Here is a 26,094-nt window from a genome sequence, read left to right as displayed (position 1 = left end):
TAACAATCATATACTAAACTAGGCTAACTGTCTATGGACTCCTATCCCCCGCTTCACACTTTAACTCCCCTTTTACTTAACTAAATATGAATCCTCTTAATTTTTCTATTCATTCATAAGCTATTTGATACTTTTTAATCCAATATTTGTTTTGAATATAGTCAATCCATCTTCTCCATTCCGATATATATCTTTCTTGTGAATGATCTTTCAAATATGCTGAAATTTTTTGCCATTTCTGCTAAATTCGCTACTTTTAATGCCCATTCTTCAATAGTAGGCAGATCTTCCTTCTTCCAATACTGCGCCACCAAAAGTCTAGCTGCAGTTATTGAATTTAAAATCAATTTCGTCTCTATAACCGTACAATCTGTAATTATACCCAACAAAAACTTGTTTTCTTTTTTGTTGCGTTATAAGAAAGTCGGATGATCCCTTAGTTCAGCTTGACAACAACAAAAGAGCAAAACCAAAAAAAAAATTCCCAGCTCATACATTCCTGGATTCCACCAGATTGGGCTCGGAGGCCTCAGGAGAAAGGGGTGTCTTGAAAAGAAAAATCTGCAAGGCAGGAGAGTCTATTTCAGACATCTCCAGTCCCTTGAGTGGCAAAGAGAAGTCTGCAAGATGCCCTAGAAGGAGACGGACAGGAAGGAGAAACTCCCAAGAAGTTGCTGCATGATTTGATCTCTCCTGAGGGAAAAAGACCCTGATCCAATGAGCTTTCTGTTGATAAAATCCTTGGCACTTATGAGGAGAAAGTGATAGCTCAAGAAGCATCGGATGGTATAAAAGAAATCAGCCAGTCACCAACTAAAGGCATTCTTTCGGTCTTGGTTCTTCAAGAGGTACTCCTGGCTAGAACGTTGGCATGGGAACATGACAGGAGGGATAAGAGACGGAGCTGGGGATGGAGGGATGGATAGATGGATAGATGGATAGATGGATAGATGGATAGATGGATAGATGGATAGATGGATAGATAGATGGATGGATAGATGGATGGATGGATGGATAGATGGATGGATAGATGGATGGATAGATGGATGGATAGATGGATGGATGAATAAATAGACAGATGGATATCTTAAGACAGTTTCCCATTCTCTTTCAGGAACTTTGTGGGTTGCGCTCTTCCCTCAATCTTTGCTTCTTTTCTGGATCCATCCTGTGCCTGAATCCAAGCCAACATGCCTGGTGGGTACAAAGGAGAATGCGGGGAAGATGTTGACCCCATGCCCTTCTTGGCTCCCAGCGAGAAGGAGAAGCTCGAAGCCATCAGCAAACCGTACGACATCAAGAAGTCCTGTTGGGTGAAGGATGAGAAAGAAGGCTTCTTGGCTGGAGAGATCCAGTCGGAAACTGATACTCAAGCCACGGTGAAGACCGTGACCAATCAGGTGAATGGATAGAAAGGGGAAATCCCACTTGGACTTGGTAGGTCTCTTAAGTTAGGACCCGGCGGGGTTGCTCAAATCAAGGGGCAGGGAAGATGAGATAGGACCTATTTTGAACATTGCATGGAGTGATTAATGGCTGAAGTTTCCACTTACTTAATCACAGTAGAATACGGATAATAGTTAGAAGGATCTTGGAGGTATCTAATCTAACCTCTCACCCAGTGCTTGAATCCACTATTACAGCATCCTTGATAGATGGTCTTCCAGGATCTGTAGATCTGCAGAGAGCTCACCATTTATCAAGGTAGACTCAGGGGTGGGATTGAAAAATTTTAGCAACCAATTCTCTGCCTGGTTGCTGGGTGGGCGTGGCCATGACGGTGTGGCCTAGTCTGCTTCCTGCACCATGGCTGGGGGGGTGGCATTTTTGCCCTCCCCAGGCTCCAGAGGCTTTTCTTGAGCCTCCAGGAGGGCGAAAACAGCCTCCCCAGGCTCCGGAGGCCGGAAACGGGCCCATTTACAGAATTCCGGTACTTCCGGTAGGCTTGTTTTTCACCCTCCCAGAGCCTCCACGTGGGCCCTGCACTTACCTGGCATCCAAAACGGGCTGCATGGAGACTCCTGGGAGGGACGGGGTGGGCGGAGTCAGCCAGTCCTTTCAACTACCGGTTTGGCGAACCAGATTAAAATTAATATCCAGTTTGCCCAAACCAGTCTGAACTGGCTGACTCCCATCCCTGGGTAGACTGTTTCACTGATGAACAACCTTTGGTGTTTGGGATTTCTTCTTGGGGTCCCACCAGAATCAACTCCCTTGTCATTGAAACCCACTCTTTCTTACCTTCAGGAGAGAGAAAGGAACTGGTACTTTACATGAGTTTCCACATTGGTGAATTTATTTCATTTAAGTGCTGGCTGACCCCAGAAATTACCCTGGGAGGCTCACGGTTGTCTTTTAACCCCCCCAACTTCCCTCCCCAATAGACCCTCACCGTCAAGAAGGACGATGTCCAGCAGATGAACCCACCTAAGTTCTACCAGATCAGCGATATGGCCAACATGACTTTCTTGAATGAAGCCAGCGTCCTGGATAACCTCCGGCAGCGTTACATTATGATGAGGATCTACGTAAGTGGGGAGATGGGTAGAAGCATTTGAATTGCTTGGAGAACTCCCTGGAGACGGTTAGAACCATTTTCGGTTCCTGGGAGAGGCAGATATTTGGGAAATATTCTTGTTTCTTTTCGGGGTTTTTGGTTCTTTTTTTGAGTGGTGCAGTGGCCTAGAGGTGGAGCTCTCGCCTCACAATCAGGAGGCTGTGAGTTTGAGCCTAGGTAGATGCAGTTATTTCTCTCTCTGGGCACACTAAGAATATATCTGCTGAACAAAACTCCGTATTGGCGACAGGAAGGGCATCCATTAAAACACTCTACTAGCTCCATTCAGTTGCCCAGACTTCAGTTGCCCAGACTCCATTCAGTTGCCCAAACCCCGCAAGGGATTATGGGGTTGTTAAAAAGAAGATAATTCACTTATCAAGTCCTTCCTAAGAACCTGGGATAGGCAGATATGGTCGTTTGATAATCTTAAAGCTATCACTGTAGGATGTAAGCTGTTCTTTTACAATTTACTAATAATGATCAACACAGACAATTTTCACGCTATAGTATCATAATACTGTATGTTAAAGTAATATGGAAGTTTATTATTTATTTATTTATTAGTCGCATTTCTATGCCGCCCAACTCCCTAGGGACTCTTACCCCAAAAGTGCTTTTTCTAAAAGGCAACTGGACTCTCTTCGGGGGTTTTTCCTCTGAAAACGTTTTGCTTCTCATCCCAAAAGCTGCTTCAGTTCTAACTCACTGTTAGTTAGAACTGAAGAAGCTCCTTGGATGACAAGCAAAACGTTTTCAAAGAAAAGAAAAAAAATCAAGAAAGTCCAACAGCCTTTTAGAGAAAAACAACTTTGAGGACAACCTGGATGATGGAGAATCTCCACAGACATTTTGAGCAGGGGGTGAGACTAGAAGACCTCCAAGGTCCCTTCCCACTCTATTCTGATTCTGATTCTGAGATGGAGGCGGTTCCCTATTACACGACCCACAAAATGGAAACCCTGTTTCTCCTTGGTAATGTAGAATAAGGTGGCCTTTATTAATTCTGGCATCCTTAGTTCTTCATTTAACTTGTTTCTCGTTTCTTCTGGAAATATTTTTATTAGGAATCATAGCAGAAGATTACAGTAAAGGGTTAACTTATCTAATATTGCATATCATAATGGCAACGAGAATGGTTTGCGCCCAACAGTGGAAGAATGAGAATATACCTCTGGAAAGGGAGATAATAAAGAAAATATTAGCCTGTGCAGAATGTGATAGATTGACGCTAGAAGTAAAAAATAAAGGAGAGACAGAAAAAGTATGAGAGTTGGAATAGATTTTACCAATGGTGGGATTTGAGAAATGGAAGTCAGAACAGGAAATAACTAGGATGTATAGACCAAAAGATGATATATATATATATATATAAATATAAGGGGAATAAAGGGGGTCAGATATGTGTATATAATTAGCAAGGTATGTTGAATATATATTTGTGTTATACTTCAGTGTGATGGTGGAGATAACGCCAGGATGGTCGCACCATGTCCCAATTTCTTTTTGAATATGATATAAATAAAAATTTAAAAGAATAAGATGTCATCTCCTTGGGCGCTATTGGGTTCTGCGTAGAAGTAGAGGGTGTTCAATTGGCAGATGAAACCAATTTCATCACTGGTAAGTGGACAGCGTCCAATGTTACCAAAACTCATTTGGCAGATGAAACCCATTTCAGCACTGGTAAGTGGACAGCGTCCAATGTTACCAAAACTCTGCAGCAGAGTTGGGCAACTACAGGTTGTCCCCGACTTACAACAGTTCATTTAGAGACCTTTCAAAGGTACAACGGCACTAAAAAAAGCGACTTGTGACCGTTTTTCGCACTTAATGACCGTTGCAGCAGCCCCGTCGTCACGTGATCACAATTCAGACAACTCGGCAACGGGTTCATACTTATGACGGTCGCAGTGTCCCAAGGTCATGTGATCCCCATTTTGTGACCTTCTGAAAAATGAGAAATAGGTGGAATAATTGAATAACGATAGACTGTAGCCAAATATAGCTGTGTACTGTTATTAGAAATACAGACGTTGATTGGATGTAATAATAATGTTTAATCTGATCAGTTTCATTTGTATTGGAATGTATGGCGCCCTGTTCACACACTGAATTGACATTTTTATAAAAAATAAAAAAACCTTTAAAAAAAATAAAAAATAAAATGTGATTGGAAGCTGATCTTGACTGCCTTGTTCTCCTTCTAGACATATTCTGGCCTCTTCTGTGTCACCATCAACCCTTACAAGTGGCTACCCATCTATGGGGCACGTGTGGCCCAGATGTACAAGGGCAGGAAGCGTACAGAGGTGCCTCCTCACCTCTTCTCCATCTCTGACAATGCCTACCATGACATGCTTATGGGTGAGTACAATGAAGACCTTCAAAAGTCTTTTAACGGTTGCAGGAATTGGGTATGTTCTAACTTAATGAAAAGAAGGACTAGGAGAGACATGAGAGCAGTCTTCTAATATTTGAGGGGTTGCCACAAAAAACAGGGGGGAGTCAACCTGTTCTCCAAAGCCAAGCTTCAAAAGAAATCCAGTTATTTATTAGGAGCTTCATGTCGGCAAGTTCCAAGTGAAGCCAACTCTGACCCCATGTAATTTACGGCCCAGACTTGACCCTGTTTCCCCCCCCCTTCCCCCAGAGTGTGTCATCAGTCACATTCATCAATGGAGCAATTTCGTGGGTTGTAGAGATCACTCCCCTCCTGTTGCTGTGGGTATCCCTGGGAGACAGCCTTGAGAGAGATATGTCTGGAATGTGCTCTTGTTTTTTGGCTGCTGTGCTGCTTCGCTGTTTTTCCCATCCCCCTTGCCTATGGCAACTCAAGAGCAGGCCAGGGATGCTTTGTGAGTTGACACCTTGCTCTGTTTACACAAAGCCAAGTGTACCAGGGTTGGACTAGAAGATCTCCAAAGTCCCTTCCAACTCTGTTATTCTGTAAAGGTCCTCTCTTTGTCCCTTGTTCCGTTTACACAAAGCCATGCGTACCGGCCTGAATTTTATAATCAAGCAACGGTCCATTGCTGAGGCTGAGGCTTCCCCAGAATTTATTTGGATAATTGGCTATTGATTAATTCCATGGGATTTAGGGGAAAAAAAACAGGTTATCCAGTGTTCTCTTTCTCTCTTCCTCCGTAGAACGTGAAAACCAGTCTATGCTGATCACGTAAGTGGCCTTATTTTTTCTGCCCCATATATTCCCTACTAAAATATTAATAAAAATGGCTTGGTTTTTAATGTTCTATACACCATACAAAGAAAAATAAAAGCATATCATATGAATAAGCGACCAAATTAATAATAAAAAAGTACAGCTTAAAATCGATTTCCTGGCAACAGACACTAATGAGAAAGCTTATTGTAGGCATCAAGAAATGTTTCCAGAAGATGTTTTTTTTCTGAGCTAGTAAGAAAAGGATACTACAATTTTATTTAAGGAGTAAATGTTCCATCTTGAAACCATCAATGACTTCAAAATCTAAGGGACCGACCGGTTTGGACAAAACTCAGCAGCACTTTTTTATGCAGCTGTTGACAAAAATAAGATCGCCAACATCCGATGACGGGTATGGCACAAGAAGAAGTTCCTTTTAGCTCTACCACGTTGTCGACTTACAACAGTTCATTTAGCACTTGTGCCCATTTTTCACACTTATGACCATTGCAGCATCCCCACTGCATCCCCAATGAAATTCAGACGCTTGGCAACTGACTCATATTTACGACAGTCCCAAGGTCACGTAATCTCCCTTTGCGACCTTCTGACGAATAAATTGAATGGGGAAGCCAGGTTGGGGCAAAACTCACTAACTGTCTCACGTAGCAACATAGGATTTGGGCTGAATTGTTGAGGGTGATTTCCCTTAAGCAAGAAAGATAGTAAAATGAGACAAAGCTGACGTAACAAAGGTCTCCCTTAAGCAGCAGAAATTGTGGCCATAAATCGAGGACTACCTGTACTGATAATAATCCTCTTCCTTTACCTCTAGCGGAGAATCCGGAGCGGGCAAAACTGAAAACACGAAGAAAGTCATCCAATATTTTGCCAACATTGGAAGCACTGGGAAAGCCCCCGCCGATGGGAAGGTAAAATCGAACTGAGGTCTATTCGCAGTTAAAACCACGATAAAGTGGCCCTGAAAAACAACCCGACACCCTTAAGCATTCCAAAACGTTTGTTGGGGAAGTGAGGTTTGATGGTGATGGTCTTTGTTTTGGGGCAGGGCTCTCTAGAAGATCAAATCATCCAGGCCAACCCTGTCCTAGAAGCTTTTGGAAATGCCAAAACAACCAGGAACAATAATTCTTCTCGCTTTGTAAGTATCGGATTCCGAACGCATCCTTCCCATTCACGCTTTGTCCCATTCCCTATTGTGCCACCAAGGATGTTGTGTCATCTGGAAATAATTTTAAGAGACAGGGAGAAGAGCCACTGGCAAGATAAAGGTCAGATAATAGCACTAGCACTTAGATTTATATACCGCTTCACAGTGCTTTACAGCCCTCTCTAAGCGGTTTACAGAGTCAGCCTCTTGCTCCCAACAATCCGGGTCCTCATTTTACCCACCTCGGAAGGATGGAAGGCTGAGTCAACCTTGAGCCGATCAGGATTGAACTCCTGGCAGTGGGCAGAGATAGCGTGCAACATTGCATTGTAACAACTGCACCACTATGGCTTCCTTCCTTCCTTCCTTCCTTCCTTCCTTCCTTCCTTCCTTCCTTCCTTCCTTCCTTCCTTCCCAAGCTAGACCAGACTTATATACCACTTCACAGTGCTTTTACAGCCCTCTCTAAGCAGTTTACAGAGTCAGCCTATTGTCCCCAACAATCTGGGTCCTCATTTTACCCACCTCGGAAAGATGGAAGGCTGAGTCAACCTTGAGCCTGGTGAGATTCGAACTGCCAAATTGCAGGCAGCCGGCAGTCAGCAGAAGTAGCCTGCAGTACTTCACTCTAACCACTGCGCCACCACGGTTCATAAGAGGTAGATGAGCCCATCAGTGGTGGGTTGCTACCGGTTCGCCCCGGATCGGGCAAACCAGTAGCAGCGATGGAGAGAAGCTCCGCCCACCCACCCAGATGTCTCTGCGCAGAAGCATCCTGCACCCGCGAGCAAACTGGTAGTGACCGAAATTGAAACCCACTACTGGAGCCCATAGAAGAAAAGGGACATGGCAAACATCTCAGGAGGGACCCTCCCTAGTTTCTTGGGCTGTGAAAGGAACAGGAGAGGGCAAAAAAGGTCCTATCAGACTTGCAAGATTAGATTAATTCCTCCTTACAATTAAGTAGAGTTAGTTACTTCTGGATATGCGTCTTATCAACCTTGCTAAATAGATAGCTGATTTTCACATACGTATGAAAATCCCTTGCTATTTTTTTTTCCTGGGTTGTTGTGTTTTTTTTAATGAACCCAGGTTTTTGAATAACACATTAAAATCAAGATTTTTTTAATTATTATTATTGGAAGCTATTGTGATTGTGAATAACGAGAGTCCATTTCTTTCTTATTCAGGGTAAATTCATACGAATTCATTTTGGCAGCACAGGAAAACTGGCTGGGGCTGATATTGAGAGCTGTAAGTTTCTAATTTCTCTAATGATAAATCTCCAGTTCTCAACTCCTGTGTCCATTTTAGCTGGCATGTGGTTAATAATTATATATACATATACATATACATATACATATACATATACATATACATATACATATACATATACATATACATATACATATACATATACATATTCTATCATCTATCATCTATCATCTATCATCTATCATCTATCACCTCTATCTATCTATCTATCTATCTATCTATCTATCTATCTATCTACTATCAACTATCTATCTATCTATCCATCTACCTACCTACCTATCTCCAAAGAAAATTCCAGATTTCATCAGTCAATACTTTGACAAATAAATTAAAACTTCAGAAAATGTCAGCATTTTCTTTCCTTCAAATTGATAATAAATTTAATTCTTTTAAAAAGTGAAGTGGCTTTTGTTCATATTCTAGACCTCCTGGAGAAGTCTAGGGTCATCTCTCAACAACCTGCTGAAAGAGGCTATCACATCTTCTACCAACTCTTGTCCAACAAGAAGCCTGACCTTGTTGGTAGGGCATTTTCCATGAGTGTATCTGTGTGTGTGTGTGTGTGTGTGTGTGTGTGTGTGTGTGTGTGAGAGAGAGAGAGAGAGAGAGAGAGAGAGAGACAGACAGACAGACAGACAGACAGAAACAGACAGAGAGGTAGAGAAACAGACACAGAGAAAAAGACAGAGACAGAAACAGACAGAGAGGGAGGGAGGGAGGGAGGTAGAGAGAGAAACAGAGGAATACACACAGAGAAAAAGACAGAGACAGAAAGAGAGAAAAAGAAAGAGGGAGGAGAGAAACAGAGAGAGAGAGAAAGAGAGAAAAACAGAAATAGCGAGAAAAACAGAAACAAAGAGAGAGAAACAGAGACAGAAACAGAGAGGGAGGGAGGGAGGGAGGTAGAGAGAGAAACAGAGGAATACACACACAGAGAAAGACAGAGACAGAAAGAGAGAAAAAGAAAGAGGGGGGAGAGAAACAGAGAGAGAGAGAAAGAGAGAAAAACAGAAATAGAGAGAAAAACAGAGAAACAAAGAGAGAGAAACAGAGACAGAAAGAGAGAGAAAAACAGAGAAACAGAGACAGACAGAGAAAAACAGAAAGAGAGAGAAAAACAGAAAAACAGAGAGAGAGAGAAACAGAGACAGAGAGAAAAACAGAGAAACAGAGACAGAGATAGAAAGAGAGAGAAAAACAGAGAAACAGAGAGAGAGAGAGAGAGAGAGAAACAGAGAGAGACGTTTCTCTAAAACTTCTGTATGTTCCCTTCAAGGCCATTTCCATGGCTTTCTTCACATCCCAACAAGCAAAACCGCCCCATTCTAACATGCCTTTTGTCGCCACAGAGAGCTTGCTGTGTGCCCCAGATCCCAAGGAATACCAGTGGACAAGCCAAGGGGTCACTGTGGTGGACAACATGGATGATGGGGAAGAACTGCTCCTCACAGATGTACGTGTGTGGTGGTGTGTGGGGGAACACCTTGGCAATGGGGGCAAATGTTCAAAATGGCGCCACGTGCTAAGCTTAAAATCCTGTCACCGGCTTTGGTTCCTTCTCTGTGTCATGCTTCCTTCTCTACCGAGGTGGCCTTTGACGTCCTGGGCTTCACCGGAGAGGAGAAGAACAGTGTGTACAAACTCACGGGGGGCATTATGCACTTCGGCAACATGAAGTTCAAGCAGAAGCCGAGGGAGGAACAAGCTGAAGTGGACACCACTGAGGGTAATGCGGAGGGGAACGAATGCAGATTGTCCTTAACTTACAAACATTCTGTTCTGACCCAGGCTTCCTTAGAAAGTAAACAGCACAATCCCAGCAAACCTCTTTTATTCAAACGGCTGTGAATTATTGCCATTCCCAGTCCGAAAGGCTTCTCAAACAGTCTATCAGGGGAGTGTTTATAAACACCCACCTTATCTCCCTTGGAATGCTGCCAGAGAACTAATTGCTACACGCAGGGCAAGGCCAAACTTAGCACAGAGTCAAACAGAGCTTTTCCAGAGCTTTTAGCGACCAGACGAACTAATTGCTTCCTGCGAAAGCTCACGTCCCGTTCGCTTCTCTTTTATGTCTTATGGGAGGGGCCAATCATCTCCAAGCCTTACTCCCAAATTGACTCTGTTTTCTTAACTGTTCCTGTCTTCTGGCAGCTCTGCACATGCACACACTGGGAACAGGCTAACACTGTTCTTCTGCCTTGCTGATGTCAGAATCCAGAGACTCCGGAGGCAGCAAAGAACTACCAGATGGCCTTGGCCCCCTCTCTGCCTCCGACTCAGAGCCCTCATCCGAGTCTTCCCCAGACTTTGGGACTGGCCCATGTTCCTCCCCAACCTCCTCACTGTCCGAATCTGCTGCCAGCTATGCTGGCTGCTGACGGGCCACAGCACATTCATTCAGTAACCACTCCAAGTTACAACGGCACTGCAAAAAGTCACTTATGACCTTTTCCCAAATTTATGACCGTTGCAGCATCCCCACGGCCATTGTTGTGGCCTGCCAGCTGCCAGCAGAGCTGGCAGCAAACTCGAACGATGAGGAGGTTGGGGAGGAAATTGGGCCAGTCCTGGAGTCTGGGAAAGGCACTGATGCTCTGCGTCGGATGCAGAGTTAGAGCCAGGGCCGTCAATTTCTCAGCTGCTTTCGGACTCAGAGATAAGTGGGAAGATGAACAGCTGGGGCCTGTTCCAGATATACGTATGCACAGAGCTGTCAGGAGAGGAGAACAACTGAGGAATAGGGACCAACTTGGGAAGAAAGGCACACGTGGATGCTGAATGGCCCCTCCCTGGCTGGGGAATAAATAGGAGGAAAGGGTAGGGGTGGTTGTAGGAGACAACCGTTCGGATTTCTTTCGGAAGATTTGCTTATCGTGGTTCGTGTCTCAGAGACTGCTTGCTAGAACTTAATTTACAGCTTTGTGGCTGGAAACTCTCAGCCTGGCAATTATCCCAAGGAACTGATAAGGTCTGTTACTGCAATTAACCCTTTGAAGGATTATTGCCTGGACTTTTCAGTGTGTGAATGCCATGATTTCACAGGATCTAAATAAAGAGAGTTTTTTGGGACAAGGAGTCTGTTTCTTGGTTCTGCTAAGGCTGGGTCAGAAGAGGCATGTAATCAAAATTCAGAAGGTTCCTATTTATGACGGTTGCCAAGGTCAGGCATTCCCCTTTTGCGACATTCTGATGAGCAAAATCAATGAGGAAGCCAGATTCACATAACAACCCTTCTACTCATTTAACAACCACAACAAGATAGGTCATAAGATGGGCCAAAAACTTACAACTGTCTCGCTTAGCAACAATTGGGCACAATTGTGGTCATAAGTCGAGGACTACCTGTATGAAAGCAAGGGATGTCTTAAGGTCCCCATTAGAAGTCATCTTAGTTTACAGAATTGCAGGATAACAGAATCAGGTCTATTGAAATCATCGATAAAATAACGTCTCCATTTTGATCTTTTGGCAGTGGCTGACAAAGTCGCCCACCTCATGGGTCTGAACTCCGGAGATCTTCAGAAGGGGATTACCAGACCCCGGGTTAAAGTGGGCAACGAATTTGTGCAGAAGGGGCAAAATCTGGACCAATGTCACAACTCCGTTGGCGCCCTGGGCAAAGCGGTCTACGACAAGATGTTTAAGTGGCTGGTAGTCAGGATTAACAAAACTCTGGACACCAAGATGCAGAGACAGTTCTTCATCGGCGTCCTGGACATCGCCGGTTTTGAAATCTTTGAGGTACCTGTTCTGACCTAGGCTTCCTGAGACAGTAAAAAGCACACGATTAGTCCCAAAAACCCTCTTTTTATTTCAACGGCTGTGAATTCCGTTCATTCACAGCCCGTATAAAATAGTTTGTAAAGAGTCTGACAGAAGTCTGCCACAGTCCTTCAGGATAAGGCTAATAAGCACCCACCTTTATCTCCCTTGAAACGCTGCCAAGACCTAATTGGCAATTAACTTTGCAAGGCCAAACGAAGCACAGAGTCAAAATGGAGCTTCAGAGTTTAAACCGGCCAGAACGAACAAAGTTGCTTCCTGCAAAGGCTCACGTGCCTTTGCTCCTCTTTTATGTCTTATGGGAGGGGCCAATCATCTCCAAGCCTTACTCCCGAGTCGCCCCTTTTGTCTTAACTGTTCTTGCCTTCTGGCACCTCTGCGCATGTGTGCACTGGGAACAGGCTCCCCCCTGTTCCTCTGCCTCGCTGAGGTCAGACTCGAGGCTTCGGAGTCAGCAGATAACTCCCAGATGGCCCTGGCCCCATCTCTGCCTCCGACGCAGAGCCCTCGTCTGAGCCTTCCCCAGACTTCCTCCCCAGCCTCCTCACTGTCCGACTCTGCTGCCAGCTCCACAGACTGCTGGCGGACCACAACAGTACCAAGAAGCCATGAATGATTTTTATTGCAAAAGATTCGGAGTTGGTGACCCCCCCCCCAAAAAAACCCTGGCATGTAGAATGAAAGACATCAGTGTCCTACCCATTCCATTCCGTCAACATCAAAGCAACACCTTCCACAATTCATCAGTGGAACAACTTGCCTCCAGAAGTTGTAAATGCTCCAACACTGGAAGTTTTTAAGAAGAGGTTGGACAACCATTTGTCTGAAGTGGTGTAGGGTTTCCTGCCTAAGCAGGGGGCTGGACTAGAAGACCTCCAATGTCCCTTCCAACTGTGTTATCCTATAACCTAATGTTCATCATGTATTCTGACTGCCAGTTGGTCTTCATGGATGTTTGCCTGCACGTTTGCAGTCTTTTGCAGCACCCCTCAGTCATGTGTGACCCCATTTTTTTTCATACTACGGTTTCGCCGAAAGCTGGCCCTTGCTTCTGATTGCTGGCAAGCTGCGATTTCCTGTTGTTCCGCCAGGCCGGACTATCAACACAATAGTTTTAAATTGGGGTATTTAAATTTTTGGGGGTTTTAAATCTGAGCCAATTTATTTAATTATTTTAAATTTTATATTGTTGTTTTGTCTGTGTTTTTAAATAGGCTGTACACCGCCCTGAGTCCTTCGGGAGAAGGGCGGTATAGAAATAAAATTATTATTATTATTATTATTATTATTATTATTATTATTATTATTATTATTATTATTATTATTATTATTATTATTATTGAATGACCGCCGCAAGAAACGTGGATTAGTCACAGGACCGATCCATTTTACAACCAGGTCCCGTTACAGCGGTGAAGCGAAATCCTCTTCCGTTTTACAACTCCCGAAGCCAAAAGAGTAAGGTTAAGTCTCAGAGTAGGAAGTGGTGAGTAACCTGTCGCCTTCTCCTCTTTGCAGTTCAACAGCTTTGAACAGCTCTGCATCAACTTCACCAACGAAAAGCTGCAACAGTTTTTCAACCACCACATGTTTGTGCTGGAGCAAGAGGAATACAAGCGAGAAGGCATCGACTGGGTCTTCATCGACTTCGGTCTCGATCTCCAGGCTTGCATTGAGCTTCTGGAAAAGGTAACCCTCCCCCCAGAGGTGGGTTTCAACAGGTTCTGGAGAACCGGTAGTAAAAATTCTGACTGGCCCCGCCTCCATCTATTCTCTGCCTCCCAAGTCCCAGCTGATCGGGAGGAAATGGGGATTTTGCAGTAACCTTCCCCTGGAGTAGGGTGGGAATGGAGATTTTACAGTATCCTTCCTCCAAGCCACGCCCACCAAGCCATGTCACGCCCATCAAGCCACACCCACAGAACCGGTAGTAAAAAAATTTGAAACCCACCACTGCCTCCCCCCACAGAAGCAACCTGGGCTTCTCCAGATAGGTTGACGGATGCTTTGAAGTCTTTCTTGCCATAGTTGTTGTTTTTAACCCTGACCTAGGGTAATACGATGTCCTAGCATTTTTTTCTTTTTTTTTTCTTTCTTTCTTTCTTTCTTTCTTTTTTTTCTTTTCTTTTTTTTTTTAATTTAATTTATATGCCACCCTTCTCCGAAGACTCAGGGCGGCTTACAATGCGTTAAGCAATAGCCTTCATCCTTTTGTATATTTATACAAAGTCAGCTTATTGCCCCCACAATCTGGGTCCTCTTTCTTTCTTTCTTTCTTTCTTTCTTTCTTTCTTTCTTTCTTTCTTTCTTTCCTTCCTTCCTTCCTTCCTTCCTTCCTTCCTCTTCCTTCCTTCCTTCCTTTTTTCCTTTCCTTTTCTTTCTTCCCTCCCTCCGTCCTTCCCTCTTTCCTTCTTTCTTTCTTCATCTATCATCTGTCTATCCTATTGCTATAACTATCTATCTATCTATCTATCTATCTATCTATCTATCTATCTATCTATCAGTATCTCTGTGTTCCGTATCTAATTGATAATTATCAATTATCAATATCTATTTAATCTATCTCTATTATCTATTTATCATTATCAATATCCATCTACAGTATCTATCTATCTATCTATCTATCTATCTATCTATCTATCTATCTATCAGTATCTCTGTGTTCCGTATCTAATTGATAATTATCAATTATCAATATCTATTTAATCTATCTCTATTATCTATTTATCATTATCAATATCTATCTACAGTATCTATCTATCTATCTATCTATCTATCTATCTATCTATCTATCTATCTATTTATCTATCTCCATCCATCCATCCATCCCATTTTTGGAATATTTTTTTCTGATCAAGAAGGATCACGGAGTGAGATCGTATGTGATCTTTTATTGCAAACCCTCCAAGGCTTAGACTGTGAAAAACCAATCCCATAAATCAGGGCTGTCAAACTCAAGGCCCGGGGGCCAGATCCTGGCTACCCTGGAAATAGCAAAGGTGCCTCTGTCAGCAAAAACGGAGGTTCTGGCAGAGGGTTGCAGGAGGTCGTCGCAGCCGAAAACGGAGCTCGGGAGCCCATTTTTGCTGGCAGAGCGCTCGGGCAACCACAGGTGTCCCAATACGAGTGACGTCGAGCTGGTCATGCCCACTCTGGCCCCCCAAGGTCAGACAACCCTGATGTGGCCCTCAATGAAATCGAGTTTGATACCTCTGCTGTAAATCAATACTAACGGATGAATTGATGCTCCCTTCTGCTTTCACTCAACAGCCCATGGGCATCTTCTCCATCCTTGAAGAGCAGTGCGTGTTTCCTAAGGCGACCGATGCGACTTTCAAGGCTGCCCTGTATGATAACCACCTGGGCAAGTCCCCTAACTTCCTCAAGCCAAAAGGGGGGAAGGGCAAAGGGGCAGAAGCCCACTTCGAGCTGGTTCACTACGCTGGCACGGTGAGTACATAGCAAGAAGAAGAAGAAGAATAGAATAATAACAGGATCTTGCATGGAGGGAGTTTGCTTCTATAAGGGGCGTGGAGAATCTACCAGGAAATGGGGAAATAGGGAGATGCCTACAGAGATTCTCCACCATCCAGGTCATGGTTGTCCCCAAGGTGCTTTTCCAAAAGACAAGTGGACTTTCTTGGGTCGAACCAGGGGTGCTATTCAGCAGGTTCTGACAGGTTCTGGAGAACCTGTAGCGGAAATTTTGAGTAGTTTGGAGAACCAGCAAATACAGCCTCTGGCTGGCCCCAGAGTGGGGTGGTAATGGGGATTTTGCAATATCCTTTCCCCTGGAGTGGGGTGGGAATGGAGGTTTTGCAGTATCCTTCCCCTGGAGTGAGGTGGGAATGGAGATTTTGCAGTATCCTTCCCCTGGAGTGCGGAGGGAATGGGGATTTTGCAGTATCCTTCCCCTGGAGTGGGGTGGGAATGGGGATTTTGCAGTATCCTTCCCCCAGGAGTGAGGTTGGAATGGAGATTTTGCAGTATCCTTCCCTGGAGTGTGGAGGGAATGGGGATTTTGCAGTATCCTTCCCCTGGAGTGAGGTGGGAATGGAGATTTTGCAGTATCCTTCCCTGGAGTGTGGAGGGAATGGGGATTTTGCAGTATCCTTCCCCTGGAGTGGGGTGGGAATGGGGATTTTGCAGTATCCTTCCCCTGGAGTGGGGTGGGAATGGGGATTTTGCAGTATCCTTCCCCTGGAGTGGGGTGGGAATGGAGATTTTGCAGTATCCTTCCCCCAGGAGTGAGGTTGGAATGGAGATTTTGCAGTATCCTTCCCTGCCATGCCCTCCAAGCCACGCCCTCCAAGCCACACCACACCCATTAAGTAGTAAAAAAATTTGAATTCCACCACTGGATTGAACTCTTCCATGCTTATTGTCTGCCTTTAGCGAAGGATAATGAGACGGCCGCCCCCTTGGTTATAGTCAATGATTCCTTGATGCCTTATCCTCCTTCTTTTTTTTTTTTCAATCCAGGTGGGCTACAATATCAGCGGCTGGCTAGACAAAAACAAGGACCCCCTGAATGAAACGGTGGTGGGCTTGTTCCAGAAGTCTGCCATGGCTTTGCTGTGCATTCTCTTCAAAGAAGAAGAGGCCGCAGGTATGTAGTTCTTTCAGGCGTGAGATTCTACCAGTTTAGGCCGGTTCGCCCGAATTGGTAGTAAAAAAAAATGCTTTAAAAAAAGTTTAAAAAGCAGGTTCCCACAATCGTGCGGCACAGCTGATTGTCACAGCTGATCGTCGGAACTTTTTTTAGTTAAAAAAGGCTAAAAAAGTAAAGTTTCAAGTTTATTAGATTTCTATACCGCCCTTCTCCCGAAGGACTCAGGCTGGTGTACAGCCATATTAAAACACATAGATTTATAAAATTTAAAACTTAAAAACTTAAAAAAAAAGTTGGCCACGCCCACCCAGCCACAGGACCCCCCCACCAAGCCACGCCCACTAAGCCACGCTCACAGAACCGCTAGGGAAAAATTTTGACCACACTGAGCTCTTTGCTGCCTGCATTGCGATCCCGTCATCCTGTCGAGAGCAGGGTTCTCCAACCTTGAAATCTTGTGGATTTCTATTCCCAGAATTCCTCAGCCAGCATTGTTGGCTGAGGAATTCTGGGACTTGAAGTCCACAAGTTGCCATGGTTGGAGACTGGCTGAGGAATTGTGGGAGTTGAAGTCCACAAATCTTAAAGTAGAAAATGTTGTAGACTCTGCTGTAGCACATCATCTATTAAGTTGCTTTGAGTAATGAGATCAGCGGCATATAAATTGAATCAATCAATCAATCAAATGTACAGTACATCACCTTTAGGAGCCATCCGGGCCCCAGAGTGCAATTTTGTGAGTTCAATTCCTGCTGAATCCCATAGATATAACATCTGGCTCTTTACACATGAGAAGTCTCAATAGGGACAATATCAGTCACGGGGTGCCTCCTGGTGGTGAATCTCACCGAAAAATATTTATTTGTGCGTGGAAATAGATAATTAATAAGAGTAATGCACCACACACCAAATGCGAGGCTGAATAGGTTGTAAAAACTGCTTTTAAAAGTAAAATAAAAGGCTCTGACGATCACGTGCCACAGCTGTGATTGGTGGAGCCCTTTTTTTACTTTTTAAAAGCATTTTTACTACCGGTTCTGGAGATGCCTTAAAAAAAATGCCTAAAATTTAAAAAAAAAAAAGTTCTGACGATCAGCTGAGCGACACGCGATTTTCGGAACTTTTTTTTTTTTTTTTTTACTTTTTAAAGCATTTTTAACTACCGGTTCTGGAGAAAATGCTAAAAAGGCATGCTAGAAAATGCTAAAAAAGCATGCTAATTTTTTTTTTTTAAAGTTCCGATGATTGCGTGTCGCTCACCTGATCGTCGGAACTTATTTTTTTTAATGTTTTTTACTACCGGTTTGGGCAAACCGGACCGAACCGGGAGCATTTTACCCCTGGTATATACTGTATATTTGGAGGGGGGGTGAGATAGGAATAAAGTTGATCGAAAGTGTCTTGACGTGGGTCGAAAGGAATGGAAAAAATGAGAATGGAGAAGAACTGAGTTCGACAGATGTGCAGAAAGGAAATGAATCAACTGGTTGGCCAATCAGTGAACAGATTAGCGGATGGAGGACAATTCGTCTTGGCCAACTAGCCATGATCAACTCGCCGGGGGATAAGTTGTTGCGGCCAACACGCCGGAGGACAATTCAGCTCAAAAGAAGGACAAGTGAACTGCAGTGGGCCTTGTCTTGCTTTCGTTTTGAACCTTCTCCAGTTAGAAGTCCTCCAGGCTGTGGTGAGCTTGTCCCTCTCTTGAATTATCCCTCATCGAATTGTCCGATGTTGAGTTGTCCTGCAGCAAGTTGGCCATGGTGAGTCAACCGGGGCCAGTCGTTCCCATTCCACAGGTTGGCTGTTCTCTCTTTTTGTGTGTTCCCGTTGAATCACTTGCTTTTCAATGCTCTCCTCAGCTTCGGGAACCAAGAAGCAGAAAAGAGGCTCCTCCTTTATGACCGTCTCCAACTTCTACAGAGTAAGTGACATGTTCAGGTGCCTCCTGTTTCTGAAGGTCATCATATCTTACGAGGAGCAATCCGTGCCTCCTTAATGCTTCCATCAGCTTACACCTGCTTAGTTGTTGTAACGGCTTCCCAGCTAGTCCCATGGATATTTGTTAACACCGCTTCCTAACTCCTTTCTTCCTTTTCTCTCTTTTTCCTTCCTTCCTTCCCTTTTCTTTTTCCTTCCTTCCTTCTATCCTTTCCCTACTTCCTTTTCTCTCATTTTCTTTCCTTCCTTCCCTTCTGTCCTTTCCCTACTACTTCCTTTTCTCTCCTTTCCCTGCCTTTTTCCTTCCTTCCTTCCCTCCCTCCCTTCCTCCCATCCTTTCCATACTACTTCCTTTTCTCTCCTTTCCCTTCCTCTTTTTCCTTCCTTCCTGCCTTCCTTCCTTCCTTTTCTCTTTTTCCTTCCTTCCTTTTCCCTTCCTTCCTTCCCTTCATCCCTCCTTCTCCTTTCCTCCATCCCTCCATCTCCTTCCTTCCTTCCTTTTTTGTCTATTTCAGGAGCAGCTCAACAAGCTGATGGCCACTTTGCACAGCACTGCTCCCCATTTTGTCCGCTGTATCGTGCCCAATGAGTTCAAGCAATCCGGTATGTGGGTTGAAGTCATCATTTTTCATCTCTTAAACAAGCAAAACCAAGTCCATTTTTTTTCTTCGGGAAATACCCTACATACAGCTGGTGACTTAAGAAAAGGCAGGGGCGCTTTGAAGGGTTGCGGACAGAGGCTTTGTTCTCAATCCTGCAGAATTTAAAGCACCCTCTCTGGAACTTTTTTCACCGCTTTACGGATTGCAATACTAAAAGATGATCTCTGTTAAGACTTTAGCTGTACTGGCAACCTGGAGAAAAGAGAAGAATGGATTCCAGTGCAAATAAAGGATTAAAAGATCCAGAGGAAAATACTTATGCATCATATTTAATGATGCCTTGATTTACTTGTCTCTTGTTGGATTGTGTGAGAGGTTAAACCATGAAATATAGTTTGCAAAAGTCCCCTTCACACTCAAACCAACCTCCTTATGGCTTACCATGATGTGAGATTGATAGTATGAATGGTTGGCTTTAGCCAACCATTGAGATTAGAAACCACATTTATCCTTGGTGTGACGTGCAAGAAGTTAGTTAAGATGTCTGATTCAGTAAATCATCATTAAACAAGGCATGCTTTGGCATAGCGTGTAATAGATTGCACCCATGGTTAAGGGCAGTGGGAGCATTGGATTCCAGAACAAGCAGTCAACACTCGCCAAGGACAAGAGGATCTAGTCAAGATCCAGATAAAAAGGGCGAGATGGTTTCCGTCTTGGTCGCCAAGCTGAAGAAAGCTTGAGGAGCAAATCCATGCCAATCATTGCCTTGCAGAACTTCTTGTGAAGGTTGTGGAAAGATGGTCATCATCCTGCTTTGTGTCTCTACAGGCGTGGTGGATGCTCATCTGATCTTGCATCAATTGGCCTGCAACGGTGTCCTGGAAGGTATCCGTATCTGCCGGAAAGGGTTCCCCAACAGACTGCAGTACCCCGAGTTCAAGCAAAGGTGATGGAGTTGACCCTTTCCTCCATCATTGGTGCGTTGGGACCTTGACGTCCCAAAGTCTCAACCAGACCAAATAATTCCTTTTTTGTGTCTTCTTGACGTCAGGTATCAGGTGCTGAATCCCAACGTCATTCCTCAAGGATTTGTGGACAACAAGAAAGCCTCTGAACTTATTCTGGGATCTCTTGAACTTGGGGAGAACGAGTACAAAATTGGACATACTAAGGTACTAAGAATGGTTTCTTTCCTGCAAGAAAACACAATTGTGCGTGTTAAGGATATTCTTGGCTCATAACCGATGTTATGGGTTATTGAGCAGAGTACCCCTTGAGTATGCATATGAGAGTGAATAAACACAGTTAATATACTGACACACTGAGTTGTGGTAGTCTTTTACTTTTTAGAAAAAAAGTAAAGCAAAGTCCAATAACAATCCAAGTCATATACAGATAAGGTAATAGTTAAAATATCAGTTCAGGGATATTCCAAGTACAAAGTCTTCTTACCAGTTGTTGTCATTACACAATAAAACAGTTCTTCTTGAGTTTCAAACAGGAACAAGTTCAGTATTAAAACATTCAATAAATAGTAGAAAAACAACAAGTAGCAATGATCAAACAGTGATCATGCAGAGAGAACAAGTAGAGAGTAACAGCAAATAAGCAGATAAAATGGTGTTGTGTTCCCCAAGCCATGATTCAGGCTTCCCCTTAAGTACATTGGCTACAGAGCTTAGCCAATCAGGATACAGAATGATGCAATACAGTCTTAAAGCAATATAATACCTTTTAACAAACATGTATTGATAGTTTATATATTGCCTGACCAACTAGTTAGGCAATAGCCATTTCCTAACAGTGCGGATATTTCACCAAGTTGCAACACTTCATTGGTGGTCTGCTTGGGATGGACTCTTCTCTTCTCACTTCTCTTCTCATCTTTCAACCCTCATGGACCCGGGAGACTTTAGGGGGCTGGTTCTTCCGACTTGATCTTGTGAATGGATTTGTGTACATAAGTCCATTGTTTTCTCAGGTGTTCTTCCGCGCTGGAGTCTTGGCCAAGTTGGAAGACATGAGGGATGAGCGCTTGGCTAAGATCATGACCATGCTACAGAGTCGCGTCCGTGGTTTCCTGATGAGAATTGAGTTCAAGAAGATGCTGGAGAGAAGGTAAGGAAATAAATTATATCTTCCCTTCTTTCCATTAAGAAGGGATTAGACAGACGGATAGATGGATGGATGGATGGATGGATGGATGGATGGATGGACGGATGTAGGATTAAGGGCGACATGATTATGATAGCATTATAATTATGCATTATAATTAATTATAATTATGCATTGTAATTAATTATTATAATTATAATGATTATGATAGCATTATAATATTATATTATGATATTATGACATGATTATGATAGCATTATAATTATGCATTATAATTAATTATAATTATGCATTGTAATTAATTATTATAATTATAATGATTATGATAGCATTATAATATTATATTATGATATTATGACATGATTATGATAGCATTATAATTATGCATTATAATTAATTATAATTATGCATTGTAATTATTATAATTATAATGATTATGATAGCATTATAATATTATATTATGATATTATGACATGATTATGATAGCATTATAATTATGCATTATAATTAATTATAATTATGCATTGTAATTAATTATTATAATTATAATGATTATGATAGCATTATAATATTATATTATGATATTATGACATGATTATGATAGCATTATAATTATGCATTATAATTAATTATAATTATGCATTGTAATTAATTATTATAATTATGATGATTATGATAGCATTATAATATTATATTATGATATTATGACATGATTATGATAGCATAATTAATTATAATTATGCATTGTAATTAATTATTATAATTATGATGATTATGATAGCATTATAATATTATATTATGATATTATGACATGATTATGATAGCATAATTAATTATAATTATGCATTGTAATTAATTATTATAATTATGATGATTATGATAGCATTATAATATTATATTATGATATTATGACATGATTATGATAGCATAATTAATTATAATTATGCATTGTAATTAATTATTATAATTATAATGATTATGATAGCATTATAATATTATATTATGATATTATGACATGATTATGATAGCAGTATTCCAATATCTAAGTCAACCTATTCCCCAAAGCACCTGAAGGCAGGACAAGAAGCAATGGATTCAAACTAATCAAGGCGAGAAGCAACCTAGAACTAAGGAGAAATTTCCTGACAGGGACAACAATTAACCAGTGGAACTACTGGCCTCCAGAAGTTGTGGGTGATCCATCACTGGAGGTTTTCAAGAAAAGATTGGACAACCATTTGTCTGAAATGATATACGGTCTCCCACTTTAGCAGACAGTTGGACTAGAAGACCTCCAAGATTCCTTCCAACTCTGTTAATCTGTTATTCTGAAAGAATGAATGAATGAATGAATGAATGAATGAATGAATCATTAAAATCTACCATCGAGATCAACGTTCTGCCAGGACAGTATCTGATTGAGAACTCTTGCAAATAAAACATTCATGACATGCATTAGAATTTCTCAATCTGCGTGCCTATTTCAAATAGGTTGTCTTCTTCTGGTGTATGTCCACCATAGGTTTATGCCCTTTTGGAGAAGCCACTGTTTAGCCTTAAGATCTTCCTGCATCCACAAATACAGACCCAGGTTCGTCATCATGCCATTGGAGGACCATGTTTTCTTCTTTCCTAACTCTTGTTCCTCTCTCTTTTTTAAAAACAAGGTTGGGCCTGATGCTGATCCAGAGGAACGTTCGCAAGTTCTTACAGATGCGTTTCTGGGGATGGTGGAAACTGTACAATAAGGTGAGGCAGTAGTGGAAGGAAGAGAGAGGTTTCCACCACCCAAGGCTTCAGGTTGTATCAAAACAACACGAGAGCTGTTGTTTTTAGTCAATGGATGACTTCGGACAATAAGCAGCAAGGAGAGATGTTCTCCGCCTGTTTATTCAACAAGAAGAAACACTTTTTGGCGATATGGTTAATTGCCCACGAGAAAGAAGGGTGGAGCTAATTCCTACCAAAAGGGTGGAGCTAACTCCTACCAAAAAACTGGAACTAACTCCTACCAAAAGGGGGGAACTAACTCCTACCAAAAGGGTGGAGCTAACTCCTACCAAAAGGGTGGAATTAACTCCTACCAAAAGGGTGGAGCTAACTCCTACCAAAAGTTTGTCGTTCTATTATCTCTGGCTATGTGTCTTTGTATGGTGTGTGTACAGTATTTCCATGAGTTGCAATGTCACTTGATAGCTTGGGTGCTGCTTGAAATCTCACACGATTTGGTGACCCTTTAAGACGGTAACTTTTTCGAAAATATGTTCATTATTATTCTTGGTGTTTTAAATAAATTTGGAACAGCAATCTAAGCCCAACAACAACCTGCTTTGGCTTTCATGTTCTTCAGGTATTCTGAAATAGGATGCAAAGGTTTGTGAGTCATCTGTCTGTCTGCGCAGCGCATTAAAAACATCTTCTGTAGGTGTGTCAATATATAATTTTATGCCATTTTTAAAGCAAATAGAAAACTGAGAAGGGTTGTCTTAGAAAGTCTCAAGAGTTTTTGAAGGGACATGGGGTAGAGGTGAGTGTTTTGGAGGGATCCAGTTGATTTTTTATCTCAAGCCCAATTCCAGTCCTTGGGTCTTTTCATTCCGTGGAAAAATGGTGGAGAGTTGGATAACATAACTATGTTTAGAGAGGTCACAAATCTTCTACTTTGGTTCCCACCTGTAGGTGAAACCTCTGCTGAACGTGGCCCGCCAAGAGGACGAGATGAAAGCAAAGGAGGAAGAGCTGAGGAATGCCATGTCCAAGACTCAGGAACTGATGGACCGCATCAAGGAGTTGGAGGAGAAGTTGGCCACCCTGAGCCAAGAGAAGAATGACTTGACCATCCAACTGCAGGCTGTGAGTCTACTAAATTCATCCTCGAGGAAGGATGTGCGACTTCCGTTGGCTTGAGGGCCATCCTAAGCTTTGCTTGAGATGTTGAGGAGTGCCCTCCAGAAGTCGGTGGGGTTAGAGATATTTTGGACGGTAGGCAGTTTCACAGAAGGGTTGCCATTGAGGGCAGAACCATTTTTATGGTATTGAATAGCCATTGATCTCCATGACTTCCATCAATTCTGTGGGATCCTCGGTGCTCTTGAGGTTGGTGGTTTTCTTGCAGATGTTTCATTACTCAACTAGGTAACATCCCAAAAGTGCTAGAAGTGTTATCCAGTTGGGTAATGAAACATCTGTAAGAAAACAACCAAGTTTAGAGAGCACCTAGGAATCCACAGTTCAACCCTGAGCTACAAATTTTTACTTTTGGTCAGTTCCATCAATTCACCCAACCCTTTTTTTGAAGCCAGTGAGGCTGGTAGCCATCAGCGCTACCTTCTATAGATGGTCATTCAGGTAAGAATAACAAAGAGAACTCCAATATTTTCTCTTGCTCCTCTTTCAGGAACAAGAGAACCTGACCGATGCGGAAGAGCGCCTGACTCAAATGATGAAGGCCAAGATGGATCTGGAAAGCCAGATTTCCGACATGAAAGAACGCCTGGAGGAAGAAGAAAGCTCAGCCGCCTCCTTGAGTGCCCACAAGCGCAAGTTGGAAGCGGAACTTAACGATCTCAAGCGAGACCTCGAGGGGCTGGAGACCACGTTGGCTAAGACCGAAAAGGAGAAACAAGTAAGCATTTTGGCTTTGGCGGTGGCCCTTTTGAAGGCATGTCTTGAGTTGTTCTTTGATGGTTCTGGAAGTGAGAACTTCCCAGCAGAGTCATACTTGCCATGACTTATTCATATATTAGATGGACCAGACTATGTCTTCTTCCGTCCTCTTTCTTCCCCTTCCCCTTCCTCTTCTTCTTTCTTTCTGTCTTTCTATCTTCCTTCCTTCCATCCATTTTCCTTCCCTTTTTTCCTTTCATCCTTTCTTTTCTTTCCTTCCTTTTCTTTCTTTTCCTTTGTTTCCCATCTTCCTTCCTTCCTTCCTTCCATTTTCCTTCTCTTTTTTCCTTCCATCCTTTCTTTTCTTTCTTTTCCTGTTTCCCATCTTCCTTCCTTCCTTCCATTTGCCTTCCCTCTTTTCCTTCCATGCTTTTTTCTTTCCTTTTCTTTTTTCCCAATCATCTTTCTTCCTCTTTTCTTTCTTTTCCTTTGTTTCCCATCTTCCCTCCCTCTTCCTTCCTTCCTTCCTTCCTTCCTTCCTTCCTTCTTTGCTTTGCTTTCCTCCTTCCCTCTTTTCCTTCCTTTCTCTCTCTTTCTCTTTTCTTTCTTTCTTTCTCTCTCTCTCTCTCTCTCTCTCTTTCTTTCTTTCTTTCCTTCTTTCTTTCTTTCATCCTAAATGTATATCTTAGATTGATCATCTGCTCAGAATGGGTGGTTCTGTATGAATTTCTCTTGCTTCTTTCAAGGCTCTTGATCACAGAGTCCGAACTTTGACTGGTGACCTACAAGCCCGGGAGGACTCGGTGGCCAAACTCCAGAAGGAGAAAAGAGCCCTGGACGAGCTACACCAGGTGAGAAGCAGCCAGCTCTTTTCATTGACTCACATGAAGTCAAGACTCATCCTATGGATTTTTATGGACCAGAACCCCACTTTTTGGCCAAGGCGAAGATTTACGCCATGCAAAGGCATCACACAGATAGTCTGCAGTTTCCAGCTGCAGTTTTCTTGGTCACCGTTTTGGACGTGGTTGTCATTTAAGATTTTAATTGCGGTACAATTGTGGCATCTCTGGCCTTCCCTGCGAGCTGTTTCTGCAACGTGGCAATCTCCTCCTCCTTATGATGCTTCCTCCTCCTCCTTTGCAGAAAACGCTGGACGACCTCCAAGCCGAGGAAGACAAAGTGAACCATCTTACCAAAACCAACAGTAAACTCAGCACTCAGATCCACGAGGTCAGCATTGACTTCTCCTTCCCGCAG

At 42.8% G+C, this 26,094-nt stretch overlaps 1 protein-coding gene across 1 annotated transcript in view; it reads left to right on the top strand.

Moving 5' to 3' along the window:
* Positions 1-1,190: 1,190 nt before the first annotated feature.
* Positions 1,191-26,094, top strand: part of MYH16 (myosin heavy chain 16) — a 42,784-nt gene continuing 17,880 nt past the window's right edge. Inside the window, exons 1-24 of the mRNA XM_070954998.1 lie at positions 1,191-1,400; positions 2,385-2,528; positions 4,768-4,924; positions 5,708-5,735; positions 6,559-6,655; positions 6,793-6,885; positions 8,085-8,148; positions 8,593-8,691; positions 9,519-9,622; positions 9,757-9,895; positions 11,645-11,913; positions 13,474-13,644; positions 15,226-15,405; positions 16,438-16,564; positions 18,430-18,491; positions 19,024-19,111; positions 19,942-20,059; positions 20,165-20,285; positions 21,095-21,231; positions 22,896-22,977; positions 23,908-24,081; positions 24,626-24,853; positions 25,581-25,685; positions 25,981-26,067. Of these exons, the coding sequence (XP_070811099.1) occupies positions 1,191-1,400; positions 2,385-2,528; positions 4,768-4,924; positions 5,708-5,735; positions 6,559-6,655; positions 6,793-6,885; positions 8,085-8,148; positions 8,593-8,691; positions 9,519-9,622; positions 9,757-9,895; positions 11,645-11,913; positions 13,474-13,644; positions 15,226-15,405; positions 16,438-16,564; positions 18,430-18,491; positions 19,024-19,111; positions 19,942-20,059; positions 20,165-20,285; positions 21,095-21,231; positions 22,896-22,977; positions 23,908-24,081; positions 24,626-24,853; positions 25,581-25,685; positions 25,981-26,067 (3,084 nt within the window). The remainder of the gene's footprint in view (positions 1,401-2,384; positions 2,529-4,767; positions 4,925-5,707; positions 5,736-6,558; positions 6,656-6,792; positions 6,886-8,084; positions 8,149-8,592; positions 8,692-9,518; positions 9,623-9,756; positions 9,896-11,644; positions 11,914-13,473; positions 13,645-15,225; positions 15,406-16,437; positions 16,565-18,429; positions 18,492-19,023; positions 19,112-19,941; positions 20,060-20,164; positions 20,286-21,094; positions 21,232-22,895; positions 22,978-23,907; positions 24,082-24,625; positions 24,854-25,580; positions 25,686-25,980; positions 26,068-26,094) is intronic.

This window comes from Pituophis catenifer, unplaced genomic scaffold, assembly GCF_029215685.1.
Source record: "Pituophis catenifer annectens isolate HBS135680 unplaced genomic scaffold, rPitCat1.0.hap2 SCAF_16, whole genome shotgun sequence".
In the NCBI taxonomy this organism is placed as follows: Eukaryota; Metazoa; Chordata; class Lepidosauria; order Squamata; family Colubridae; genus Pituophis; species Pituophis catenifer.
The sequence above is the reverse complement of the archived record's forward strand: the minus strand, read 5'-3'. Positions and strand labels throughout refer to the sequence as shown.